This window comes from Bidens hawaiensis, unplaced genomic scaffold (genome assembly GCF_021521415.1).
Source record: "Bidens hawaiensis isolate Kalapana, Puna unplaced genomic scaffold, B.hawaiensis_p1.1 tig00002617_1, whole genome shotgun sequence".
Lineage (NCBI taxonomy): Eukaryota > Viridiplantae > Streptophyta > Magnoliopsida > Asterales > Asteraceae > Bidens > Bidens hawaiensis.
In genome coordinates, this window is record NW_027491142.1 from 2,752,608 (window position 1) to 2,775,660 (window position 23,053).

Below are 23,053 nucleotides of genomic sequence, written 5' to 3' on the forward strand. Positions count from 1 at the left end.
ATAACTCTTTTAAGGGTGTGTATGGGAGCAGTGGCGAAGCTTGGACTTAGTTACGGGGGTGACTGAAGTCATGGACTCAAAAATTTTCGGGTCGAAGATTTGGTTCATGTCGGTGATTCGGGTCGGGTCGGATCAAACAACATGACATATATATATATATATATATATATCTAATTTTTCTTTATTTATTCAAACAATTGTTCTTACAATTAAAAAAAAAAGAAAATAATTTTTTAACCAACGAAGACCTAAAATATTAATGATGATGCGAGAGGAAGGGTGAGTAGGGATAAGCAAATTCGGTATTGATACCGATGTACATATTAGTTTTTTTTAATGGGAGAGGATCTCACGTGTAAACCTATCCCTTTGGAGTTATGTACAAAGTCGACTTCTCGACCGTATCCCTTGATGCAGGAACCGAATGAAATTCGTAAACTCTCGCCCCGTGTCAGGTTCAAACCCAAGAATAAAGTCTTGATTCTTCCCTTCAACCAGATATCATTATTAAACGAACTGCTCAAACTTGTCTATCTTGGTTAAGCTAAAGCTAACTAGGTAGGGACGGCCCATGTTAGTTAGATCGGGGTCTCATGTGACATTCGTCAATTTCGGGTCACTTTTGTATTTGTTTTATTACCCGACCCGTTTGTAACCCGAACTCTTCGATATAATCAAAATGATGGATTTTATATTACTATATTGTTTTATACTTGTCGGGTCTCAAAACACCCTTTTTGATTAAAACGCTTGAAAACAACCCTGGGGGCCAAAACTGCCAATTTTTAAAGTTCAGAATTTCCACCAGGTGACCTTAGCGCCGCGCTAAGGTCAAGGGCAGAGACCTTAGCGCCGAGCTAAGGGAGGTCTGCACAACAACACGTTTTTTTGGCTTTTTATGCTTTCTTGTGATCATAACCAACTCATTTTCATGCAAGACTCTTTATACTTAACCATTTCAACTTATCCTATATATACATGACCATCTCCTTCAATTTACACCTGCTCATACTCCAAATTATCTCTCAAATTCAAAGATCTTAAGGTTGTTCTTCATGTTCTTGGCAATTTGACTTTCCAAAGTCAAATTGACCATAGTCTTTCTTTTAATCAACTTGCTAACTCTTATTAATACTTGAAGCTTGTTATACAACATATATATAATATACACTCCTTGTTACCTTTGGTGGTCACTTCTCCGATCTCGGTCGGTGGAGTGTCGGGCCTCGTAAGGAAAGACTTCATGGAGGACTTACGTGGTCCTTGATATATATATAATTATCTAACTTGTTTATGTTTACTAACCATGCTTAACTTCTTCTCATTTTAGTTTGTATATCATATTTATAAAGTTCTATAAATATGAGACTTTGAAGAGACTAGCCTCGGTTTAACCGTAAATAGCCCCAAACCGTAAACCGAACTTGTTTACTAGTTTTATTATATAATTGTATAAACATGATTTATGTTAGATATAAGTTTCTAAAATCATTTTTATAAGTTCCATGGTTATGGGTTTGTGAAATCTAACCTCGGTCATAACCCAAAACAAGATCCGAACCGAAAACCGAACTTTCATTTAAAGACTTTATTGTTAACTTTTTGGTTGTAAAACTTAAGTATCATCATTTATAAATTATTATACAAGTTCTTTGATGTTGGGCATGTGGTTAACATTCTTGGTCTTATTCCGGGTTGGAAACCAAACCAAAATGAACTAAATCGATTTCACTCGCTTAAGACAAACAAGCGTGTTTCTAGCTATCAAGACTTGTATATTTCTTTAAAAATCATTTATAAATTAAAGTACATGGAATGTTGAATCCAACTTGATCTTATAACAAAGTTTGGACCGACAAAACCGAACACTCGCTTAACGGACGTTATTAGTTCTAAAACAATAGAACTACATACTTGGTTAAGCCTTCTTAAATTTTATTGAGTTATCTTATAACATTCAATATTTTGGAAAGTTGACTTTGGGTTTGACCAATTATCAACACCCGAACCAACAACATGAACACTCATTAAAAACCCGTTTTAGTATCTATATTATAAAGGGACTTGCATTCTTGCATTTTTACCCACCTTATTACTTAACATAGGTTGAGCAAATATTAGGGCTATATATTTTAACCCGGTTTCGAGTAAACTTATATTTTTAAAGGACTATTGTTATAATTTCTTAAATAATTACATTTTAAACCTTAAACTTTAATTGTTTACATTTCTTACCATTTATTATTATTTAAAGACTTCCAAAGAAACTTTTCTAATATGAGACTTCTTTACTTTTAGGCTTTGTTCGTTAAACTCGTCATTCCGGTTAATCTCCAAATCACCAATCTTTCAAGTTTATTACTTGAACGTGAGTACTTTCATTCCCCGTTTTCTATCTTTCGTTTTGGGGGTGATATTGCATACCTATTCAAATTAAATGTTTTATACTTGAGTCTTAAACCACAAACTTTATTGTATACTTTACTTAAATAAATGCTCGATTTGGTGTTATGCTTACATGCTTAAATGCTAATGTGTTTACCGCTTTTGGTTGGGTGATTCATAAATCCGAGTATATTTGGCATCCCCTTTTAGAAAGGTGTCGTTAATGTATTCTTATTAACGATTTCATATAAATCCTAGACTATTTGGCATCCCATTATAGCAAGGTGTTGTTAATGTATTCTTATTAACGATTTCATTATCTAAATTGTTGCTATTATTTATTGTTTTGTATACAAGTTGTGGAATTTCCTATTATATACATATTGTTTCAAAACAATGAAATTGCTCACCAACCTTTGTGTTGACAAATTTTATTTTATGCAATGTTACAGGTTTGACTTTAGGTTGACTCGAGGCTTGAAGAAAAACGAAATCAAGACTATTAGGCTATTAGCAAAATGAACAATATATTATTTGCTACGTTTCGAATTCGGTTTTTGTATGAACATGTTATGTGACTTCTTACGATTTTGTGAAATTAAATGAGTTGATTAAATATTGTCACTTTAATAGTGTCTTGTGTATTTGGGCAATCGGTTGCATCTCGGCATGTTCCGCCGCCTTTGGTCGGGGTGTGACATCTGAAGACCCCTTTTTAAAAAAAAAGAATATAATAGAGACAATAGGTTAACATTTTCCAAAGACCCTATAAAAACATTTTGATGGATCCCTTTGTAACAAAGTTATCTCTTATGTAGTGGTAAATTCTTTGCTTTCATCCCCAATGACCAGTTTTTGAGTTTTTTAAAGACAGTTATAGAAATTAGGGATGGCTAAAAAAACTCAAGCCTAACGGGTATATTTGAAACAAATGGGACGGGTATACCTAAAACCTGACGGGTATGGGATTAGGATTTAAATTTGTTTGTCAGTATGAGCTGACAAGATGAGTATGGGATTAGATGATACCCTGTCTGATTACTCGAAACCACATACTCGTTTACCCTAAACGTATACCCGAAGAATTATAATTTTTTTTATTTCCCCTAAACCTTTGTATATTAATCCTTCATTATAATAGGTTCATAGATAAAAAAAAATATTTTTATATATTGTAACGCTTATGGATATGTAGTGTATCATATTTGTTCTATGAATAAAAGCTATAAAAGAATTATAATGGTAAAAAACGTACTTGAAAATACCAACGGGTATTTTTAACAAACTAATGAGTTTACCTGGCGTCCGTGGGTATGTCCGATACCCAACGGGTAATTACCTGACGAATACCCGACGGGTAATAGGCCATGTATGGGACATGATTGACAAAAGGGTATGGGCTTGGGATTATCAATACCTGGCCCGAACCCGGCCCGTTGTCATCCCTAATAAAAATATCATATATAAGTAACAAAAAAATTGAAAGAAATCTCTAATAAGGTTAGAAATAAAGTTTGAGTCATCATCTTCTTTAAACAATATACTAGTCCCGACCAGATCTGAACGGAGACCGCCCCAAAAATTCTAGCGTTGGGCTATGAAAAATTCACATCGAAAAAATGGACCCCACTAGAAAAAAAAAATCGTGGTCCAGCAAACTTGGTTTGTTTATGGCTTTTGACATGCCTTGTTCTAGTTTACAACTTCACGGTTGATCCATGATTCATGCATGCATTGGTCATCTAAGTTTTGTGCATAATTCTTACCATCTCCACATGATATTTTGATGCTTGGTCTTTGTTTATATTGAGTCTCTTGATATTAATTATGCTTAAAGACTTTTAACTCGTACAGTTGATGAATGATGTGTGGTTTTGGTCTATGTTCAGTCACTTGATATTATATTTGATGACTCCATAACTTACAATTGACGTGTGGTCAAATGCTTGCCAGTTTTGGATTTTCTTTACTTTTTAGATCTTGTGGACATTTGTTAGTAGTGATTAGAGATGTAAAAATATATTAGTATATTTCCTTTTTAGTTGTATTTTATTGTAGTTCTAATAAAAAGTGTTTATAAAGTGTGAGCGTGTGACCATGTATGGCTTAATTATAGATATCTTTAATTATAGATATCTTCCTTCTCTTTATGGGGTCAGTATCAAGTTATTAACTCATTCTACCTTTTCTTTATGGGGTCAGTATCAAGTTATTAACTCATTCTACCTATTTTTTTCACTCGATTTGCATGTTTTAACGCTCGATATAATGACTTATGACATTGTATTTATAACAAACCATAAAAAAATAATAAAGGAACAAAAAAAGGAAAATTCCATCTCACATTGGTGGAAGAAAGAAAAGGTGAGGATTCCACCATGATATAAATAGGATTATAAGTCCTTGTCATACATCGCTAAATTACAAAACTAGTGAGTTCTTTATAAGAAAGAAAACTCATATGTTAATGTTCTTATAAGACATATCACACCCAATGGTCCTAGCGGAGGGTGCGAAGCACCCGAACGGGCACGGGCTCGGGCGAAGTGCGATGGGCGCAATGTGGCGCTTTGATGGCGCACTTTGCGTATCGCGACGTGGAGGTTACTCAGACGGGACACGTAGCCATAGCAGGTCTAGGGCTGATTAGCCAAAGCTATAAGATTCTTCGCAATACGCGACGCCCTTTGCGTATGGCCATCGCGCAACTATAAATAGATTGGCAACGGGACATTCAAATCTCGCACCAAAAATTTCTCTCTCTGAAATCTCTGAACTTCCATACATACATACATACATATATATATATATATATATATATTAAGATAACGGTATAATACCCGAGTATCGTAAGGATATCCTATCCGATCATAAGAAACATACGCGAATCCAAAAGCTCTGCCTATTAAGGTAAGACATTGTGCCATCGTGTAAAGTTTCTACGCTCGTGATTATCGTTTTGATTATTGTTTTTATACTAATCTAGATATACTACATTGTGTTTATCCTATGTGCTTAATACCAAGAGGCGTTTTCTTTAATTGTAAACTTGCAAGGTGAGATATTCGAGTTTTTGTACCACTCACAGTTGTGTGAGACAGCTATTTTTCCCGACACTGTCATGATGATTTCAAAACCTATAAAACTCATGACAGATGGTCTAAATGATTCCAAATATATTTTTAAAAGTATTTTAAATACATTATAGTGATTAAGTCTCTGTAGACTTACGAGATGGTTACTACTGATATTGTGGGGTTTTGTATACAAGGCTTGCCTACTGGGCTATTACACGTTACTTATTGGACAAGTGTTAGTCAATAAGTAATATGACCACAGTCATAGATACGGTCGAGTGACAAGTACCTTTCGGTAAAAATATCTTAATGTTGTAATTGTAAAATGTGTCATTTACAAATGAATGTACTCACCAGTATTACTTGCTGATCAAATATTTTAAACATGTTTCAGGTGACTTGTTAGAGACAAAGGAATGATGCATGCGGGCTTCCATCTTAAATAAGTGGCTTGTCACAAGAATAAAGAAACGTGTTTTTGTAAATTAGGGTTTATCCCTATAAAAACTTATGTTTGTACAAAAGATTAAATTCTCGGTTTATTATAATAATAATCATGGTGTTTTTATAACTCAGGTCATTTTTCCTAACTACGGTTCTGATGAAATATTCCCCTGCAAAATAATTTAATAAACACCGATACCACCACTCAATGTTCACGGCTTCCCTCCCAAGGTATAGGGGTCGGGGGCTGTGACAGCTGAAGTGGTATCATAGCCACTGGTTTCAACAATATGGGTATTTTAATAATACCTAATCTTAAAATTAAGAGTTAAGAAATACATGCATTAACCTATGTGTTAACCATACATATAAGATTCTAACCACACGTGAAAATAAATACTGTTTTCTTTTAGAGTTCGTTGTTTTATTGTTTTTGCTTAACAGTATGAGCGAGCTCATAGAAGCATTTGAAAACATATCCGTTAACACTACGAATATATAAGAAGGACAAACCAGTGAACAACACCCTGAACCCATGGTCTTTCAAGCACAACAACCAGTTGAAAAACCAAAGCCCAAAAGAAGAAGAAGGCTCAAAGACTGGCAAAGAGGGTTGAGAAAAAATAAGAAAGGAAGAACCTCAGCCACACAACCACAACCTGAACAACCAACTCAACCACAACCAACTGAACCACCACCAACTTTACCACCACCCCCTTCAACAATTCCAATGCAGGAGCAACTAGGCAGATGCCTAGATGAATGTGAAATCTTTTAACCGATATTCAACGATATAGGTGCAACAAGTTCCAGCAACCAAAATATGCCATCTCAAAACCTAAATAATACACTACTCTGTGATGATATTATCAACCAAGCCCAGTTGGAAGAATGGTGGACAAATGATTGGCAATATCAAACAATGATGACAAAACCTTATGCACCATTCCAGGCTGAACCGCAAACTACCCCACCATGACACCGACAATGACGGCTGAGCTCCGTCATTACGGGGAAGAACTAATAGATACTGGGAATAGAATAAGAAATATGGGGGGGGGGGACTTAACCTGGAAAATACTACGACCGAGAACCATACATATAAACAATATATATAATATTTATATGTTCATTATCGTAATTTATTTAAAAAAACGTGTGTATGTATGTAAGAAAAGTGTGTAGTGACGCATATATATATATATATATATATATATATATATATAAGTGTGTAGATGTAAAATATAGTGATGCATATATAAAAAAAAGAGTAAATGTCACAAAGATCGACGATTTTGACATATTCTGTACCTATGTGTTATTTTATGCTTATGTGTTATCAAAATCTTGTTTACCTTATTATTTGACTATGACATTAATAATTTCTTTCTTATATGTAATTCAGATGTAGCACAATCGTGAAAATGAGCACAATCACGAAAATGAGCATAGTCACGTAAATGAGCACAATCACGGAAACAAGCATAATCATGAAATTCATAATCAAGAAAATCGTCTGAATATGAATGCTATTGAAAATATGATAGCTCTGAAAATCACTGAAGCAATTCTTTTAATTGCTGATGCTATTAGGCAACCCGTTTATGTAATTAGGCATAAGACCAAGAGTAATAAGCGTAAGTCTAACAATGAGGCTAGTCATAGCGTGAATGGAGGAAATAGCAACCCATTACCCAAAAAGTCAAAAGTTCTTGGTTGTACTTACAAGGATTTCTTGGCTTGTAAACCAATCAAATTCTCTGGAAATGAAGGACCTATTTCAGTACTACGCTGGTTAGAGAAGACAAAAGCTATAATAAGAATCAGTAAATGTGCTGAAGAAGATAAAATAATATATGCTTCTAAACTCTTCATTAATGAAGCAATGGAATGGTGGAATACAGTCCTCCAGTCAAAGGGAAGTCACATAGTCTATACTATGACCTGGGAAGAATTTAAAGAAATAGTAGAAAGGAAATTTTGTCCTCCTCATGAAAGAGAAAAGATTGCTACTATGTTCTTAAATCACAAGATAGAAGGTGTGAAGTGCCATGAGTATACGACAAAATTCTTCGAATATGCAAGAATGGTACCAGCTTTGGCTTCGCCAGAATCAATACTAATTTCTCGTTATATTTGGGGATTAGTAAGTGAAATCCGCGATCTGGTAAAGTTAGCTAGACCTCAGACTATTGAAGAAACAGTTGAGCTAGCTAATATCATGACAGACGGATTAGTCCGAACTCAAGAAGAAAATAAAAAGAAAGATCTAGTCCAGAAGATTACCCAAGAATTATGAAAGAAAGGAACAGGGCAATCTTATGCTTTCTCCTTTCTGTAAAATTTGCAGAAAAAGGCATTCAGGGAGATGCTCTTTTAAGAAAACTAAGTATTGCAATTATTGCAAAATGGGTGGACATACGGATGAAGAATGTAGAAGAAAAGAGAGTCGTGTTTGCTACAACTGTGGAGAACCTGGCCACATCCGTCCAGAATTTCCAAAACTGATAAAGGTGCCCGACAACAAAGCGAAGAATGCAGATGGACCAAAGAAGAATGCACGAGCTTTTCAGCTTACTGCTTAAGAAGCGACAATGATTCCAGACGTCATTGCGGGTACGTTCCTTATCAATAACATTTACGCTAAAGTATTGTTTGATTCCGGAGCAAATCAAAGTTTTATAAACTCATCAAGTTTGTACGGTAGAAATGGCAGATGCAAATTCCATTCATATTTATGAAGTACTTCAAGAAGAAAACATAAATGTACTAGGCCACAAGTTTAAAGCAAACTTACTCCCAATGAATCTGGCTGGATTCGATGTCATATTAGAAAAGGACTGGTTAGCAGCTAATCATGCTCGAATCCTATGTAATACAAATTCTATTGAAATCCGCACACCAACGGGAAAAACCATTACCACTCAAGGAGATAAAATGCTCAAGCCTAGAAATTTCATATCAATAATGAAAGCGGCAAGCTATCTAAGAAAACAAGGCGTAGTATATATGATTTATGTAATCATTAGCGCCAAAGGAAAAGAGATAAAAGAAATTCCGGTAGTATCGGAATATTCTGACGTCTTTCCAGAAGATTTACCTGGACAACCGCCTGATCGTGTAGTTGAATTTAGAATCCATATAATACCAGGAATAGCGCCAGTCTCTAAAGCACCATATAGATTAGCACCAACAGAGATGTTAGAGTTAAAGAAGCAATTGGATGAATTTCTAGGAAAAGGTTTCATACGACTTAGCTCATCACCCTGGGGAGCACCGGTATTGTTTGTTAAAAAGAAAGATGGGTCAATGCGCATGTGTATCGATTATAGAGAATTGAATAAAGTCACAATTAAGAATCGGTATCCCTTACCAAGAATTGTTGATTTATTCGATCAACTCCAAGGAGCTCGATATTTCTCTAAAATTGATTTGCGCTCAGGATACCACCAATTAAAAGTGCAAGAAGAAGATATTCCTAAAACAACTTTTAGAACAAGATATGGTCATTATGAGTTTACAGTTATGCCATTTGGTTTAACTAATGCACCAGCTGCATTCATGGACATGATGAACCGAATATGTAAACCATATTTGGATAAATTTGTAATCATTTTTATAGACGATATACTCATTTATTCCAAAACCAGTGAAGATCATGTCAAACATATTCATAAACTTTTGACACTATTGAGAAAAGAGAAGCTTTACACTAAATTCTCAAAGTGTGAATTTTGGTTACAAGAAGTACAGTTTCTAGGACACTTGATTAACCATGAAGGTATTCATGTGGACCCTGCCAAAATAGAAGCTATTATTAATTGGGAAATTCCTAAAACTCCTACAGAAATTCGAAGTTTCTTGGGATTAGCAGGATATTATAGACGCTTTTTCAAAATTTTTCCCGAATAGCAATTCCGTTAACTAAGTTAACATGTAAGAATGTCAAGTTTGAATGGGGACCAAAGCAAGAACAAGCTTTTGTAACTTTGAAACAAAAGTTAACAAATTCCCCAATACTTGCATTACCAGAAGGAACTGAAGATTTCACAGTTTGTTGTGATGCTTCTAAATCAGGATTGGGATGCATACTAATGCAATGTGAAAAAGTTATTGCTTATGCATCTAGACAATTAAAGAAGCATGAAGAGAATTACACAACACATGATTTAGAATTGGGAGCAATAAATTTTGCCCTAAAGATCTGGAGACACTATCTATATTGTAGTAAGTTTACTGTATTTACAGATCATAAAAGTTTAAAATATATCTTTGGGCAAAAGGAGCTTAATGATGTATATAAAAATATACATCTTTTTAGCATCAAATAATCTCTAAAAACTGCAACTTCTATCGTATAATATAGTTAAAACAACTACTTATCATGTTTAAATGTATTTTCAGGTAAATCCAAGCCTCAAACGAAGAAACGTAAGAAAAGCCAAAGAAAAACCAAAGAAAACAACAAAACATGGGGCTGTGCTTCAGGAAACATGGGGCTGTACTTCAGGAAACATAGGGCTGTGCTTTTGGAAACACGGGGTTGTGCTTTCAGGAAACACGGGGCCGTGCTTTTGGAAGCACAGGATCGTGCTTACCTTTCAGAAACGACAAAAAGAATTAGCACATATTAGTAAAAAGCACGGGGGCGTGCCTCAGGAAGCACGGGGCCGTGCTTACCTTGCAGAAACTACAAAAAGAATTAGCACATGTCACTAAAAAGCACAGGGCCGTGCTCATAAAGAACGGGGCCGTGGCCACATCACAGAAAAGACAAAACAAATCTGGCACATGTCTTAAAAATGCACGGTGGCGTGCTCATCAAACACGCGGCCGTGCTTCACACTCCAGATTGCCTATAAATAGTGGCTCTTGTGCCATTTGAAGAGTGTGCCTTGAGAAGAGTTCTATCCGGTTTTCACTTATAAAAACACACACTAACGCTCACATAGAAGGTTTAGTGAAGAGTTTGAAGGCTTGGAGATCACCACCATCAACCATCATCATCAACCATCATCACCATCATTAAGAAGGAAGATTCATATACATTTGGTTAGATCGTTCCAAGTTTAATCATGTATTTGTTATCATCATTCATCTTAATGTTTATCATTAGGCTCATTATGAGCTAAACTCCATTTACCATCTAAAATCTATGAAGAAGCTTTGTTTTACTTGATGATTATATAAAACATGTGATTTAGTTTGGTAAAGTACATGGTTATCTTACAATTATCTTTTGATGAGAAATGTTTCACCATCTTAAAATACTAATTCAAAGTTGGTGACTGTCAATTATATTGGCAATCGTTCATGATCGATTCATGTTCTTGAAAGATAGAAATACTTTGATACATTATCGAAACATGGATCCTTATATTATACTTAGAAATGATGAGATATAAGTTATGATATCTCTAAGTCTTGGTAATCCAAAAATGGCTTTGCTTAGGATATCATGCTAGTTAAAGAAATCATATGTTAATGGAATGTGTAATTATAACCTACATAAATCAACCAAGGGGAGGTTGTGTATGTTAACTACAACCACTCGAAGTTGTTAGGATTGGTATTTGAGAAATCGAAGTCAATTCTAATCATTCTACTTTACCAACTGCTTGTCTACTTAAATTGACATTCTCGGGGTAGCATGCTATTAAGCATAGGATGGACTTGAAAATATGCATGCTATTATTCATTATGTCATAGAATGTGTTCACTCAAAAATGAGGATCGTAATTCTATCATATATTATTAGGATAAGTCTATCAGATGTTTAACTATTAATCATCAAGGAACAATGGAGTGGATTCTAGATATTAGATGGTAACCTTCGCATAATTGAACAACTCGTTTAGAATCTCTTTTCTTGGTCACCTATATATTATATATAAGTATTTATATTTTATAAGAAGTTTGAAGAAAATTAACCCCAAAATGATTAAAACCTCCGATTAAAGTAAAACAACGATTCACTATTAGAAATATTTGTGTCCACGGATCGATACTTGGTTCTTACCAATACTATTCTACATATACGATAGGTACACTTGCCTATTTTGTGTGTGTTTAGTCTTTGTAGAAATCACTTTTATAAATTTAAAAAAAAAGAAAAAATGTCAGTTTAGGCTCCTTCCCTTCCACCGCATAGCTGCGGTAGCAGGTACTACGAGCCCTCTGTCCCACGCGGCTGGCGTGGTTCACCGGTTCCACCGAAAACTCTCATTTGTTGAAGCGGAGCATAGTGCGCTTTAGGCGCCGAGCGAGAAAGGTCTCTTCTTTCGTTTCGGTTTATTCACTGATCTGAAACTTAGCACTTGTTTTCTTATTGATTCCAGGGGCGGCGGCATAGGAACCACGGGACCCCTACTAGTCAAGGGAAAACGGAAGTGCGCTACTGCGCACCAGCTGAAAAAGCCCTTTCCCTTTTAATAAAAAGAAGGTAAGCTTCATAGCCATCGTAACATAACATATGTATCAACGATTCCAAAAAAGGACAGGAAATTGGATCCATCCCTGGAGGCATAGGCATAAACGAAGAAAGCAGAAACATAGGGGTAGATGAAAGCAGGGATTGAATGAGGGATGAATCTTCTGAACTGCTTGAGAGCTGGAAGATTGGGATATCCCGACTTCCAATTCTTATACCCAACACGATATTGTGCAAAAGCTAAATATCCAATCTATCATATTTTATAAGACGCACGCGCAAGCACACATCACTTAACATGAGGCAAAGACGCTGGATGGAAATTCTTAGCGACTATGATTGTGAAATCCAATATCGCGAAGGCAAGACTAATATAGTAGCCGATGCATTAAGCAGAAAAGAGCATGAGAAACCTAAAAGAGTGCGAGCCTTAAGGTTAGAACTTCAAATCAATTTAATTGTTGAAGTAATGAATGCTCAGAAACAAGCAATAGAAGAAAATAATGTTGCAGATGAGAAAAGAAATGGTACCATTGATCTACTTGTCAAAGGAAATGATGAAATTCTTCGAATGGGAAACAGGATCTGGATACCAATCATAGGAGGATTACGAGAAAAGATTCTTTAAGAATCCCATAACTCCAAATATATAATGCATCCTGGAAGAAATAAAATGTATCAAGATCTAAAGAAAATCTATTGGTGGATAGGAATGAAAAAGGACATAACTAGTTGTGTTTCAAAATGCTTAACTTGTTCACAAGTTAAAGCAGAACATCAAAAGACACCATGATTACTTCAACAATTAGATATGCCAGAATGAAAATGGGAATTTCTAACAATGGATTTTGTTACCAAATTACCTACCACAAGAAGAGGTAATGACACAATCTGGGTAATTGTGGATAGATTAACAAAATCAGCTCATTTTATACCAATGAATGAAACTTTCAAAATGGAACAATTAGTTAAGCTGTATGTAGACAAAGTTGTCTCATTACATGGAGTTCCATTATCCATTGTATCGGATCGGGATAGCCGTTTTACTTCTCATTTTGGAAAAGTTTCCAAGTAGCTATGGGAACAAAACTAAACTTGAGCACAACATACCATCCACAGACTGATGGTCAAGGTGAAAGGACCATACAAACATTGGAAGACATGCTAAGAGCATGTGTAATAGATTTTGGTGGAAATTGGGATGACCATTTACCACTAATAGAATTCTCCTATAATAACAGTTATCATACAAGTATTAATGCTGCCCCATTTGAAGCCCTTTACGGACGAAGGTGCAGATCTCCAGTGTGTTGGGCAGAAATAGAAGGAAAACAATTATCAGGTCCTGAAATCATTCAAGAATGTACTGACAAGATAAATCAAGTTAAGGAGAGATTAAAAACTGCACGAGATCGTCAGAAGAATTATGCAGATCATCGACGCAAACCATTGGAATTTCAAGTTGGAGACAAGGTGTTACTAAAAGTATCTCCAGGACGAGATTCAAAAATAAGGAGGGGAGACTATAACAAACCATAAAAAATAATAAGGGAACAAAAGAAGGAAAATTCCATCCCACATTGGTGGAGGAAAGAAAAGGTGAGGATTCCACCATGATATAAATAGGATTATAAGTCCTTGTACCACATCGCTAAATTACAAAACTAGTGAGCTCTTTATAAGAAAGAAAACTCATATGTTAATGTTCTTATAAGACATATCACACCCAGTGGTCCTAACGGAGGGTGCGAAGCACCTGCACGGGCACGGCCTCGGGCAAAGTGCGATGGGCGCAATGTGGCGCATGATATACATAGAAATATACATCTTTTCGGCATCAAATAATCTCTAAAAACTGCAATTTCTATCAAATAACATACCATAAAAGGCTACTTATCATAATAAAACATAATTTCAGGTAAAACCAAGCCCCAAACGAAGAAACAAGCAAAAAAGACGAAGAAAACACAAGAAAACAAAGAAACACGCCCCCATGCCTCAAGAAACACGCCCCCTGCTTCTGAACACAAGAAAAGAGAAAATCTGGAAGCAAAAGCACGGGGCCGTGGATGTCTACACAGAAAAGACAAAAAAGAAATTAGCACATGTCACTAAAAATCACGGGGCCGTGCCTCTCAACTACGGGTCCGTGGTCACCTTTCAGAAAAGACAAAATAAATCTGGCACATGTCATAAAAATACACGGGGGCGTGCCCATCGAGCACGGGGCCGTGCTTCACACTCCATATTGCCTATAAATATTGGCTCTTGTGCCATTTGAAGGGTGTGCCTTGAAAAGAGTTCTATCCGGTTTTCACTTATAAGAACACACATTAACACTCACTTTGAAGATCTAGTGAAGAGTTTGAAGGCTTGGAGGTCATCACCATCAACCATCATTACCATAATTAAGAAGGAATATTCATCTACAATTGGTTATATTGTTCTAAGTTTAATAATGTATTTGTTATCATCATTCATATTAATGTTTATCATCAAGCTCATTATGAGCTAAACTCCTTTTACCATCTAAAATCTATGAAGAAGCTTTGTTTACTTGATAATTATTAAGACATGTGATGTAGTCTAGTAAAGTACATTGTTATATTACAATTATCTTTTGATGAGAAATGTTTCACCATCTTAAATTACTAATTCAAAGTTGGTGGTTGTCAATTCTATTAGCAATCGTTCATGTTCTTGAAAGATAGAAATACTTTGATACATTATCGAAACATGGATCCTTATATTGTACTTAGAAATGATGAGATATAAGTTATGATGTATTTCTCTAAACCTTGGTAATCTAAAAATGGCTTTGCTTAGGATATCAAATTAGTTAAAGAAATCATATGTTAACGGAATGTGTAATTATAACCTACATAAATCAACCAAGGAGAGGTTGTGTGATGAACTACAACCACCCGAAGTTGTTAGAATTGATATTTGAGAAATCGAAGTCAATCCTAATCTTTGTACTTTACGAAACTACTTGTCAACTTAAATTGACATCATTGAGATGGCATGACATTAGGAAAGAGTGGACTTTAAAATGCGCATGCTATCTCCTTAGTGCCAAAGATGCTCACTTAAGGTTTAAGGAGCTATCTATCATATATTGCTATGGCAAGTTTATCACATGTCCAAATATTAATTATCAATGCTAAAATGGAGTGGATTCTTGATCTTAGATGGTAACCTTCGCGTAATTGAACAACTCGTTTAGAATCTCTCGTCTTGGTCACCTATATATTATATATAGATATTTATATTTTATAAAAAGTTCAAAAATTAACCCCAATTAAAGTAAAACAACGATTTATCATTAGAAACATTTGTGTCCACGGATCGATACTTGGTTCTTACCAATACTATTCTACATATACGATAGGTACACTTGCCTATTTTGTGTGTGTTTAGTCTTTGTAGAAATCACTTTTATAAATTTAAAACACGATCTTGTGCAAAAGCAAATCATTCCAACCTTTTATATTTTACAAGCCGCACGCGCAGCACACATCAGCGCACTTTGCACTTCGCTCGTATCGCCGCGAGCCGCTTAAGGGCCGCCTTAGTATTTTTGTGGTAAATTACAATTTTTAATAATCATTCCATCGCGATACGCGACGGGTTTAGGTTAGCCTCATCGCGTAGTGCAATGACGTGTAACATTATCCAGAAACTTGGCGGCGTAGCGATACGCGATAACCTATTAAGGTGACACATCGCGTATCGCGACGTGGAGGTTACTCAAACGGGACACGTAGCCTGCCACGTGGCGTGCCACGTAGCAGGTCTAGGGCTGATTAGGCAAAGCTATAAGATTCTTCGCGATACGCGAGGCCCTTTGCCTATGGCTATCGCGTATCGCGATGGGGTCCAAAATCAGCTAGAAATAGATTGGCAACGGGACATTCAAATCTCGCACCAAAAGTTTCTCTCTCTGAAATCTCTGAAGTTCCATACATACATATATATATATATATATATATTAAGATAACGGTATAATACCCGAGTATCGTAACGATATCCTATCCGATCGAAAGAAACATACGCGAATCCAAAAGCTCTGCCTATTAAGGTAAGACATTGTGCCATCGTGTAAAGTTTCTACGCTCGTGATTATCGTTATGATTATTGGTTTTATACTAATCTAGATATACTACATTGTGTTTATCCTATGTGCTTAATACCAAGAGGCGTTTTCTTTAATTGTAACCTTGCAAGGTGAGACATTCGAGTTTTTGTACCACTCACAGTTGTGTGAGACAGCTATTTTTCCCGACACTGTCATGATGATTTCAAAACCTATAAAACTCATGACAGATGGTCTAAATGATTTCAAATATATTTTTAAAAGTATTTTAAATACATTATAGTGATTAAGTCTCTGTAGACTTACGGGATGGTTACTACTGATATTGTGGGGTTTTGTATACAAGGCTTGCCTACTGGGCTATTACACATTACTTATTGGACAAGTGTTAGCCAATAAGTACTATGACCACAGTCATAGATACGGTCGAGTGATAAGTACATTTCGGTAATTTGTAAACAGGCAGATGTAAAAACATCTTAATGTTGTAACTGTAAAATGTGTCATTTACAAATGAATGTACTCACCAGTATTTCTTGCTGATCAAATATTTTAAACATGTTTCAGCCTTTCAGGTGACTTGTTTGAGACAAAGGAATGATGCCTGCGGGCTTCCAGCTTAAATAAGTGGCTTGTCACCAGAATAAAGAAACTTGTTTTGTAAATTAGGGTTTATCCCTATAAAAACTTATGTTTGTACAAAAGATTAAATTCTCGGTTTATCATGATAATAATCATGGTGTTTTTATAACTCTGATCATTTTTCCTAACTACGGTTCTGATGAAATATTCCCCTGCAAAATAATTTAATAAACACCGATACCACCACTCAATGTTCACGGCTTTCCTCCCAGGGTATAGGGGTCAGGGGCTGTGACATAATTACATTACACTTTGGGTGGCTTTTAATACATTCAACTCGTTTCTTCTTTCGATAAACTTTTGTTATTTTTTGTTTGAAATAAACTACAAATGAATTAGTTAATTCATAGTCACCTCTCATAACTTAACATCAACCAAGTGACAAACTAATCTTTTATAACCAGGTATATATAACAGATACTATACTAATCATATCATGTATCAAGGATTTACAAACCAAAAGAAATGTTACAAAAGAAACATAATTATTACAAATGAAATCCAGTCCATCTGCGAAAATTCTTAACATCATTTCCTTCAGAAACTGCCATTCCAATACCCGTATGCCCTTCCCGTCCTTCTCCTTTATAATACAGTCTCCATTCATCTTTCTCGCCTTCCATATGAACCAGACATGGCGACCCGACTCCTCCATCATCCCAACAACCATTCTTGAAACCAGGCTCCAAAACGGGCCCACCCTCGACCCGATGCCAATCTTTTAGCCCATTTGAAGATTGGGCCAACCCGATTGACCTCCTTCCATCCCCACCCACCCCTTCATAAACCATGAAATAACCTCCATCTTTCTTGTTCCTTACAACACAAGGATTCATCACCCCATACTCATCAAAATTACCAATTTGCCCACCTCCCATGATCTTCCCAAGCTTCACCCACCTCATACCATCGCGTGATCGGGCCAGCCCGATAGCAAAATGACCCTTTTCTGAATCAAATGAGTGGTAATACATCCTAAGGTCACCGCTGGTATGTAATACAACTTGCGGGGATGCTATAAACGTTGAATCCCATTCGCCTTTGGGTCCCGAATCAAACAAAGATCCACTATGATGCTCTCCTTCAATTCTTGCCCAATGCCTACCATCATGACTCATTGCTAACCCCGGCAATGACCTACGCATCTTCCCAAATTCACCATTTTCAAGATTTTCTAAGCCGAATGCACTATAATCCTCTAAAGATTCAATCTTTTCGCTACTAAAACCCGTGTAGTACAACCAGTAAAGCGCATTGCTCCCTCTAGTCTTGGAACTAGACATAATAACAATTCCACCTGGCATGACACCATTTGTATCAAATGCCCACCAATCATTACTCGATTTCAAGACCAAACCCACATCACTATTGGACTGAACAACACCTTTGCCTCTTTCCCAGTGGATCCCATTACTTGAAACCGCCAACCCGATTGAACCCGGATCCAAATTCCCTTCGGGTCTCCCATGATACCACATGTACCACCTCTCTTCTTCATCACTCAAGAACCTCTTAACCACAGGAGACCCAACTTCTAAAGTATCCCAAGAACCCTCTGAACCCAAATCAAGAACCAAACCTCTCAAAACCGAAGAAGAATTTGAGGGTGGGCTTGCAAGATTTGAGGGTTTTTGTGGGTTTTGGATATCGGAATTGGAATCGGGTGAAAAGGTTGAATCTTGGTCTTTGATAACATTGTCTCTGTCGTCTGAAATTGTGGGTTTTGTAGAACACTGGGTTAAAAAAATTGTTTTTTTATGGTGGTTTCTAGGATTGAGAAAAGATGAGTATGCAGGATAACCATGGAAGGAATTTGATCTTTTGAAAGGTAAGATAATTGAGATTCTTGAACTCGGAACAGTTGTGGCGGTTAGTTCCATGTGGAGATGAGCGTTTGTTGCTTGTTTGAAAGAAAATATGAAAATATCAGACTTACAGAAAGGGGTTGGCGTGCAATAAAATGATGACACGTGGGTTGTTTTGATATTTTCCTTTGAATTATCTTTTTATCCTTCGGAATGAGGACGGTGGCTTGATATGTGTAGACAAGAAGAGTGGCCCAACAAGTGTGACTGAGAATTGATGGAAAAAGAAATGCAATAAAAGCTAAAGTAAACTTTGAAAACCAAAGTTATTCCAGAATATATATATGACAATTTGGTTTAAAATTTTTAAAATTTACAAACTTAGTATCGGTTTCTCTAATCAGTTTAGGTCTTAATACTAAGAGCATCCAGACTCGGCCAAACCCCAAGGGTCGTCACATCGTATAAGCATAGTCAATATGTAGTAAATGATACATAACTTGGTGATAATGTACATACACCACATGTTAAATAAAAAAAAAATTACAACCCACTTCAATTTTTTTACTAAAAGTATAGTCAACAAAGCAATTTGACAGATTCTGCAAAACATGCAAAGATACCAGAAACCTAGGTCTTCAAGAAGTCCATATTTATGGCCCACAAAAACTTAACAGTCTTAATGCACAAAATAGTTATAACTCTGTTTTTTTAAAAAGCACGGAGTAACATACGGATATGAGAGATTACGCCCTGCCTCTATCCTGCATCTCAGCGGCCTGCTGTTCCTTGAGGTTGTCAACAATTTCCAAGATTCTTGGATTGAAGAAACGGTCATGAACATACTTCTTTTCTTCAGCTTGTATCTCCTTTATAGCACTTGGATACGGGTTTTGAGGCGGTGTTGTTCCTCTTAGTTTTGCAATTTCTTTCAGACGTTTGTACGCCTTCTTTTTGGCTTTTTTCTGTAGCCGATACTCCATCTATAAACATAAATGTGGTATCTTTAAAGTTTAACCTCCAAAATCATTTTATTAAAAAAAAGTATAAAGTTTGTAGATACTTACATCTGCCGCATTTACAGCTTCCTCTTCAGCGACACCTTGTTCCTTCAACTCTAGCACTCGGCAACCAAATATACGTGACGGGGTCGGGTCAAAATCACAGATTCTAATAAAATTTGTGTCAGTACTTGTCATTCAAATTAGTTTATTGAATAAGATTCAAGGGATAACAGACATACTTCAATGGGTCTTCATGCAATGATTCAGGATGCTTCTTATAGAACTTATTAACATAAACGTCCTCTGGGAGACATATACGCTCAACTTTCTTTTCAGCCCGAGGAAATACCGCAGGTGGGGACCTATAAAATTCATGTCACATTGAAGTCTAATATATACTAAAGATATAAAGAAGTTATAACCGAAATTATATGCAGGGTTCGAAAAACAGAGTACATACTTTTCCATAGCTTTAAGCCAAACAGGCTTGGCCATGGCCAAACCATTTACCAGCTTTCTTGTTTTTGTAAGCAAGTCACCTTTTGTAAACGACATAGCTTTACTTCTGCACCGCAGATTCAAGGTGTCAGTTTCTGGTATCTATAATAACATGAGGCTATAAACTATCCCATTCCAAAAATTAAAACAAGCATAAAACTAATTTTATACGAAAATTTGATTATATCAAGCTTTAAAAGAACCTAATTCTCCACAAGAAGCTTAACAACAAGCACAACACCATTAGTTCTAAATTGACAGAAATAATACCTTTCTGACCTTCTATATCAGTAAATGTCATTATTTGGTGAGTGTTCTAATTGATATGGTTGTTGCAACACAACTTCTATAAATCCATGGTTTACTAATCACTTATTTCCACACATACATATATTATACACTACAATTCAGTAACACAATAAAAAATAAAATACACCTATAAGGCCAAAGGGAGTAGACTATAATGTATCACCTAACTAGAATAAGCCCATCCTGAAACAAACACAATCAAAAGTTTATCAAAAAGAAAAAGATTCCAGATTTTATCCATACAATTAATGGAAGGTAAGATAGTCGTTCGAACGATAATTCATAATATTACGCAAAACTCAAAAATGATTCACAGAAACAATAGTACTTGAAGAAACTGAAAATCCGATAAAGTTGTTTTCAAAGATATCCGACTGTTGACAAGATTGTTGAAAAAAGATAGATCATTTTGAGTTCATATCATGATTTCATTCAGACATTTTATCAAACACTTGGTCAAGTGTGCCAATTACATCAAAAAAAGAAAGAATCAATTCATTGGTAGGGCTGCTTCATCAAACTTAGAACATCATAATGAAAAATAAAACAACCCTAAAACTACAATATTATTGTGATGAAACCTAATGATATGAGGGGAAATGTTATTCGGATCAAGTGATTGCTATAAATAATGATTATTATTATTACTATTATTATTATTATTATTATTATTATTATGAGTCTTGTTACCTGATCTGAGTCGCCGGTAACGCTGACTGAGAGTGTCCAACACCGAACGACAGCGGCACCGCGTAGGAGTCTTGTAGTCTTAGTCTTGGATACTCGATTGGGCTGAAGCCCGGTTCAAAATCCAGCACAACCTAAACCAACCGAACCTCTTGTGAACCGTCGTTTATACGCGCCCGTTTAATATGTGAATGGACATGAATAAAAAGTTTCAATCAATATGCTTAACGAACGAACCTAAACACAGGTCGACATACAGTGTTCGTTCAGTTGTGACCGTAAATGTTCGTTTATATGTTTGTTTAGGTCCCTTTGTTAAAGTTTTTTTATGTTCATTCATTTATGTTCGTCCGTTTACGCTCATTTACGCCCATCCGGTTACATATACATGCTCATTTAATAGTTCTTTATTATCACTATTTTTATTCATTTATTTATTACCATTTTTGTACAATTATGTTTATGGTTACTATACTAAGCTTTTTTCAAGTATTAAGTGGTACACTTTAGGATATTTGGGGAACTTTGTATTGATTTAATGATTATTGTTCTTAAATTAATATGTGTTTGTTTATGTTCATTTGTGTATGTTATTGCCTGGTTACAAAATTAATGAACGTACACGAATGAACACTAACATGCTCAATCTCTTGACGAACGAATACGGATACAATATTTGTTTGGTGAGGTGTTCATAAACCCTCTGCTTAACGCTTAACGGACAAATACAAGCAATGTCTCGTCTAGTTCAATTCAATTCATTTACAGTTCTACATAAGAGCCATGAGTTACTTAAAACACCTATAGTGTATTAATAATTGTACAAATTATAAGCCCATTAGGCTCATGGGCCTACTAGACCTCAACAAGCGAAACTTGGGCTGGTGCTCGTTTGTTAACCGGGTAAATTTTAGTATGCATGCAGATGAGTAGAATGAGACAGCTGACTTGAGCGGGGACACATGACAGAAGAATAAGAGTCTGGCATCTGAAGACCTGTCATGTTTTATAAGTTACTAGTTTAAGACCCGTGTAATACACGGGCAATTAATGAAAATTTTAATATTTAAACATTAAGCAAAATACAATCAATAACACGGTTGACATATATTGTTAATACAATTACAAATTACACTAAAATTACAAGGATTACAAAAAAAAAAAAAAACATTACACAAGTATTTTATAAATAAGAAAAAATTTCCTTGTACACAACATTTGTTGTTGTATTGGTCATATTAACTTGTTTATCAAGAATCAGAATCTTTAGCCCACACCTGCTTGTAACTCTTGACAAGGCGACGTATAGTTGTCCATGTGAAAACACGGGTTCTTTTAAGTACAAACCTGCCCTTGATAACGATTGACCTTAGCTTTTGTTTATCGTCATCGCGAAACATACTGCAAGGGGAAATTGTCGTCTTTGAAACTTGTAGGCTATTTTGTTGTCTGATGGAGTCAGTGGCGATCTATAAATCAAAACTCTATGAACAATGTTAGTTCCAGAAATAATTTTAGCTTCAACTACACGAGTACCTAAAGATATAATCTGTAGTCGAGTACCGTTACATAAGCCTTCTTTCTGGTTAAGATTTCTAAGAAGCATAACAGGAACACCAAATTTTAGCACCAGTTTGTTGTTTGGTAGTTCGGATATTCTTATAGGTTATACTATT

General features: G+C 35.7%; 2 protein-coding genes across 2 annotated transcripts; both read right to left on the minus strand.

Moving 5' to 3' along the window:
* Positions 1 to 17,414: 17,414 nt before the first annotated feature.
* On the minus strand, positions 17,415 to 19,233 carry LOC143620577 (uncharacterized). Its single transcript, XM_077092243.1, has one exon. It carries the CDS (start codon positions 18,952 to 18,954, stop codon positions 17,563 to 17,565), a length of 1,392 nt encoding a protein of 463 aa, XP_076948358.1. The 5' UTR covers positions 18,955 to 19,233; the 3' UTR covers positions 17,415 to 17,562.
* A 310-nt stretch (positions 19,234 to 19,543) lies between these two features.
* Positions 19,544 to 21,439, minus strand: LOC143620578 (uncharacterized). The gene is made up of 5 exons (XM_077092244.1): positions 21,381 to 21,439; positions 20,344 to 20,448; positions 20,123 to 20,245; positions 19,947 to 20,049; positions 19,544 to 19,862 (listed from the first exon to the last, which is right to left on the minus strand). Exons 2-5 carry the CDS (start codon positions 20,436 to 20,438, stop codon positions 19,626 to 19,628), a joined length of 558 nt encoding a protein of 185 aa, XP_076948359.1. The 5' UTR covers positions 20,439 to 20,448; positions 21,381 to 21,439; the 3' UTR covers positions 19,544 to 19,625.
* Between the last annotated feature and the right edge of the window lie 1,614 nt (positions 21,440 to 23,053).

Bases quoted from the DNA above. Each gene is read 5' to 3' on its own strand.
- LOC143620577 (XM_077092243.1), bottom strand. From the start codon at position 18,954: ATGGAACTAACCGCCACAACTGTTCCGAGTTCAAGAATCTCAATTATC.
- LOC143620578 (XM_077092244.1), bottom strand. From the start codon at position 20,438: ATGTCGTTTACAAAAGGTGACTTGCTTACAAAAACAAGAAAGCTGGTA. The intron at 20,246-20,343 runs GTATGTACTCTG...TGAATTTTATAG, and splicing joins TGGCTTAAAGCTATGGAAAA to GTCCCCACCTGCGGTATTTC. The intron at 20,050-20,122 runs GTATGTCTGTTA...AAATTTTATTAG, and splicing joins TTGCATGAAGACCCATTGAA to AATCTGTGATTTTGACCCGA.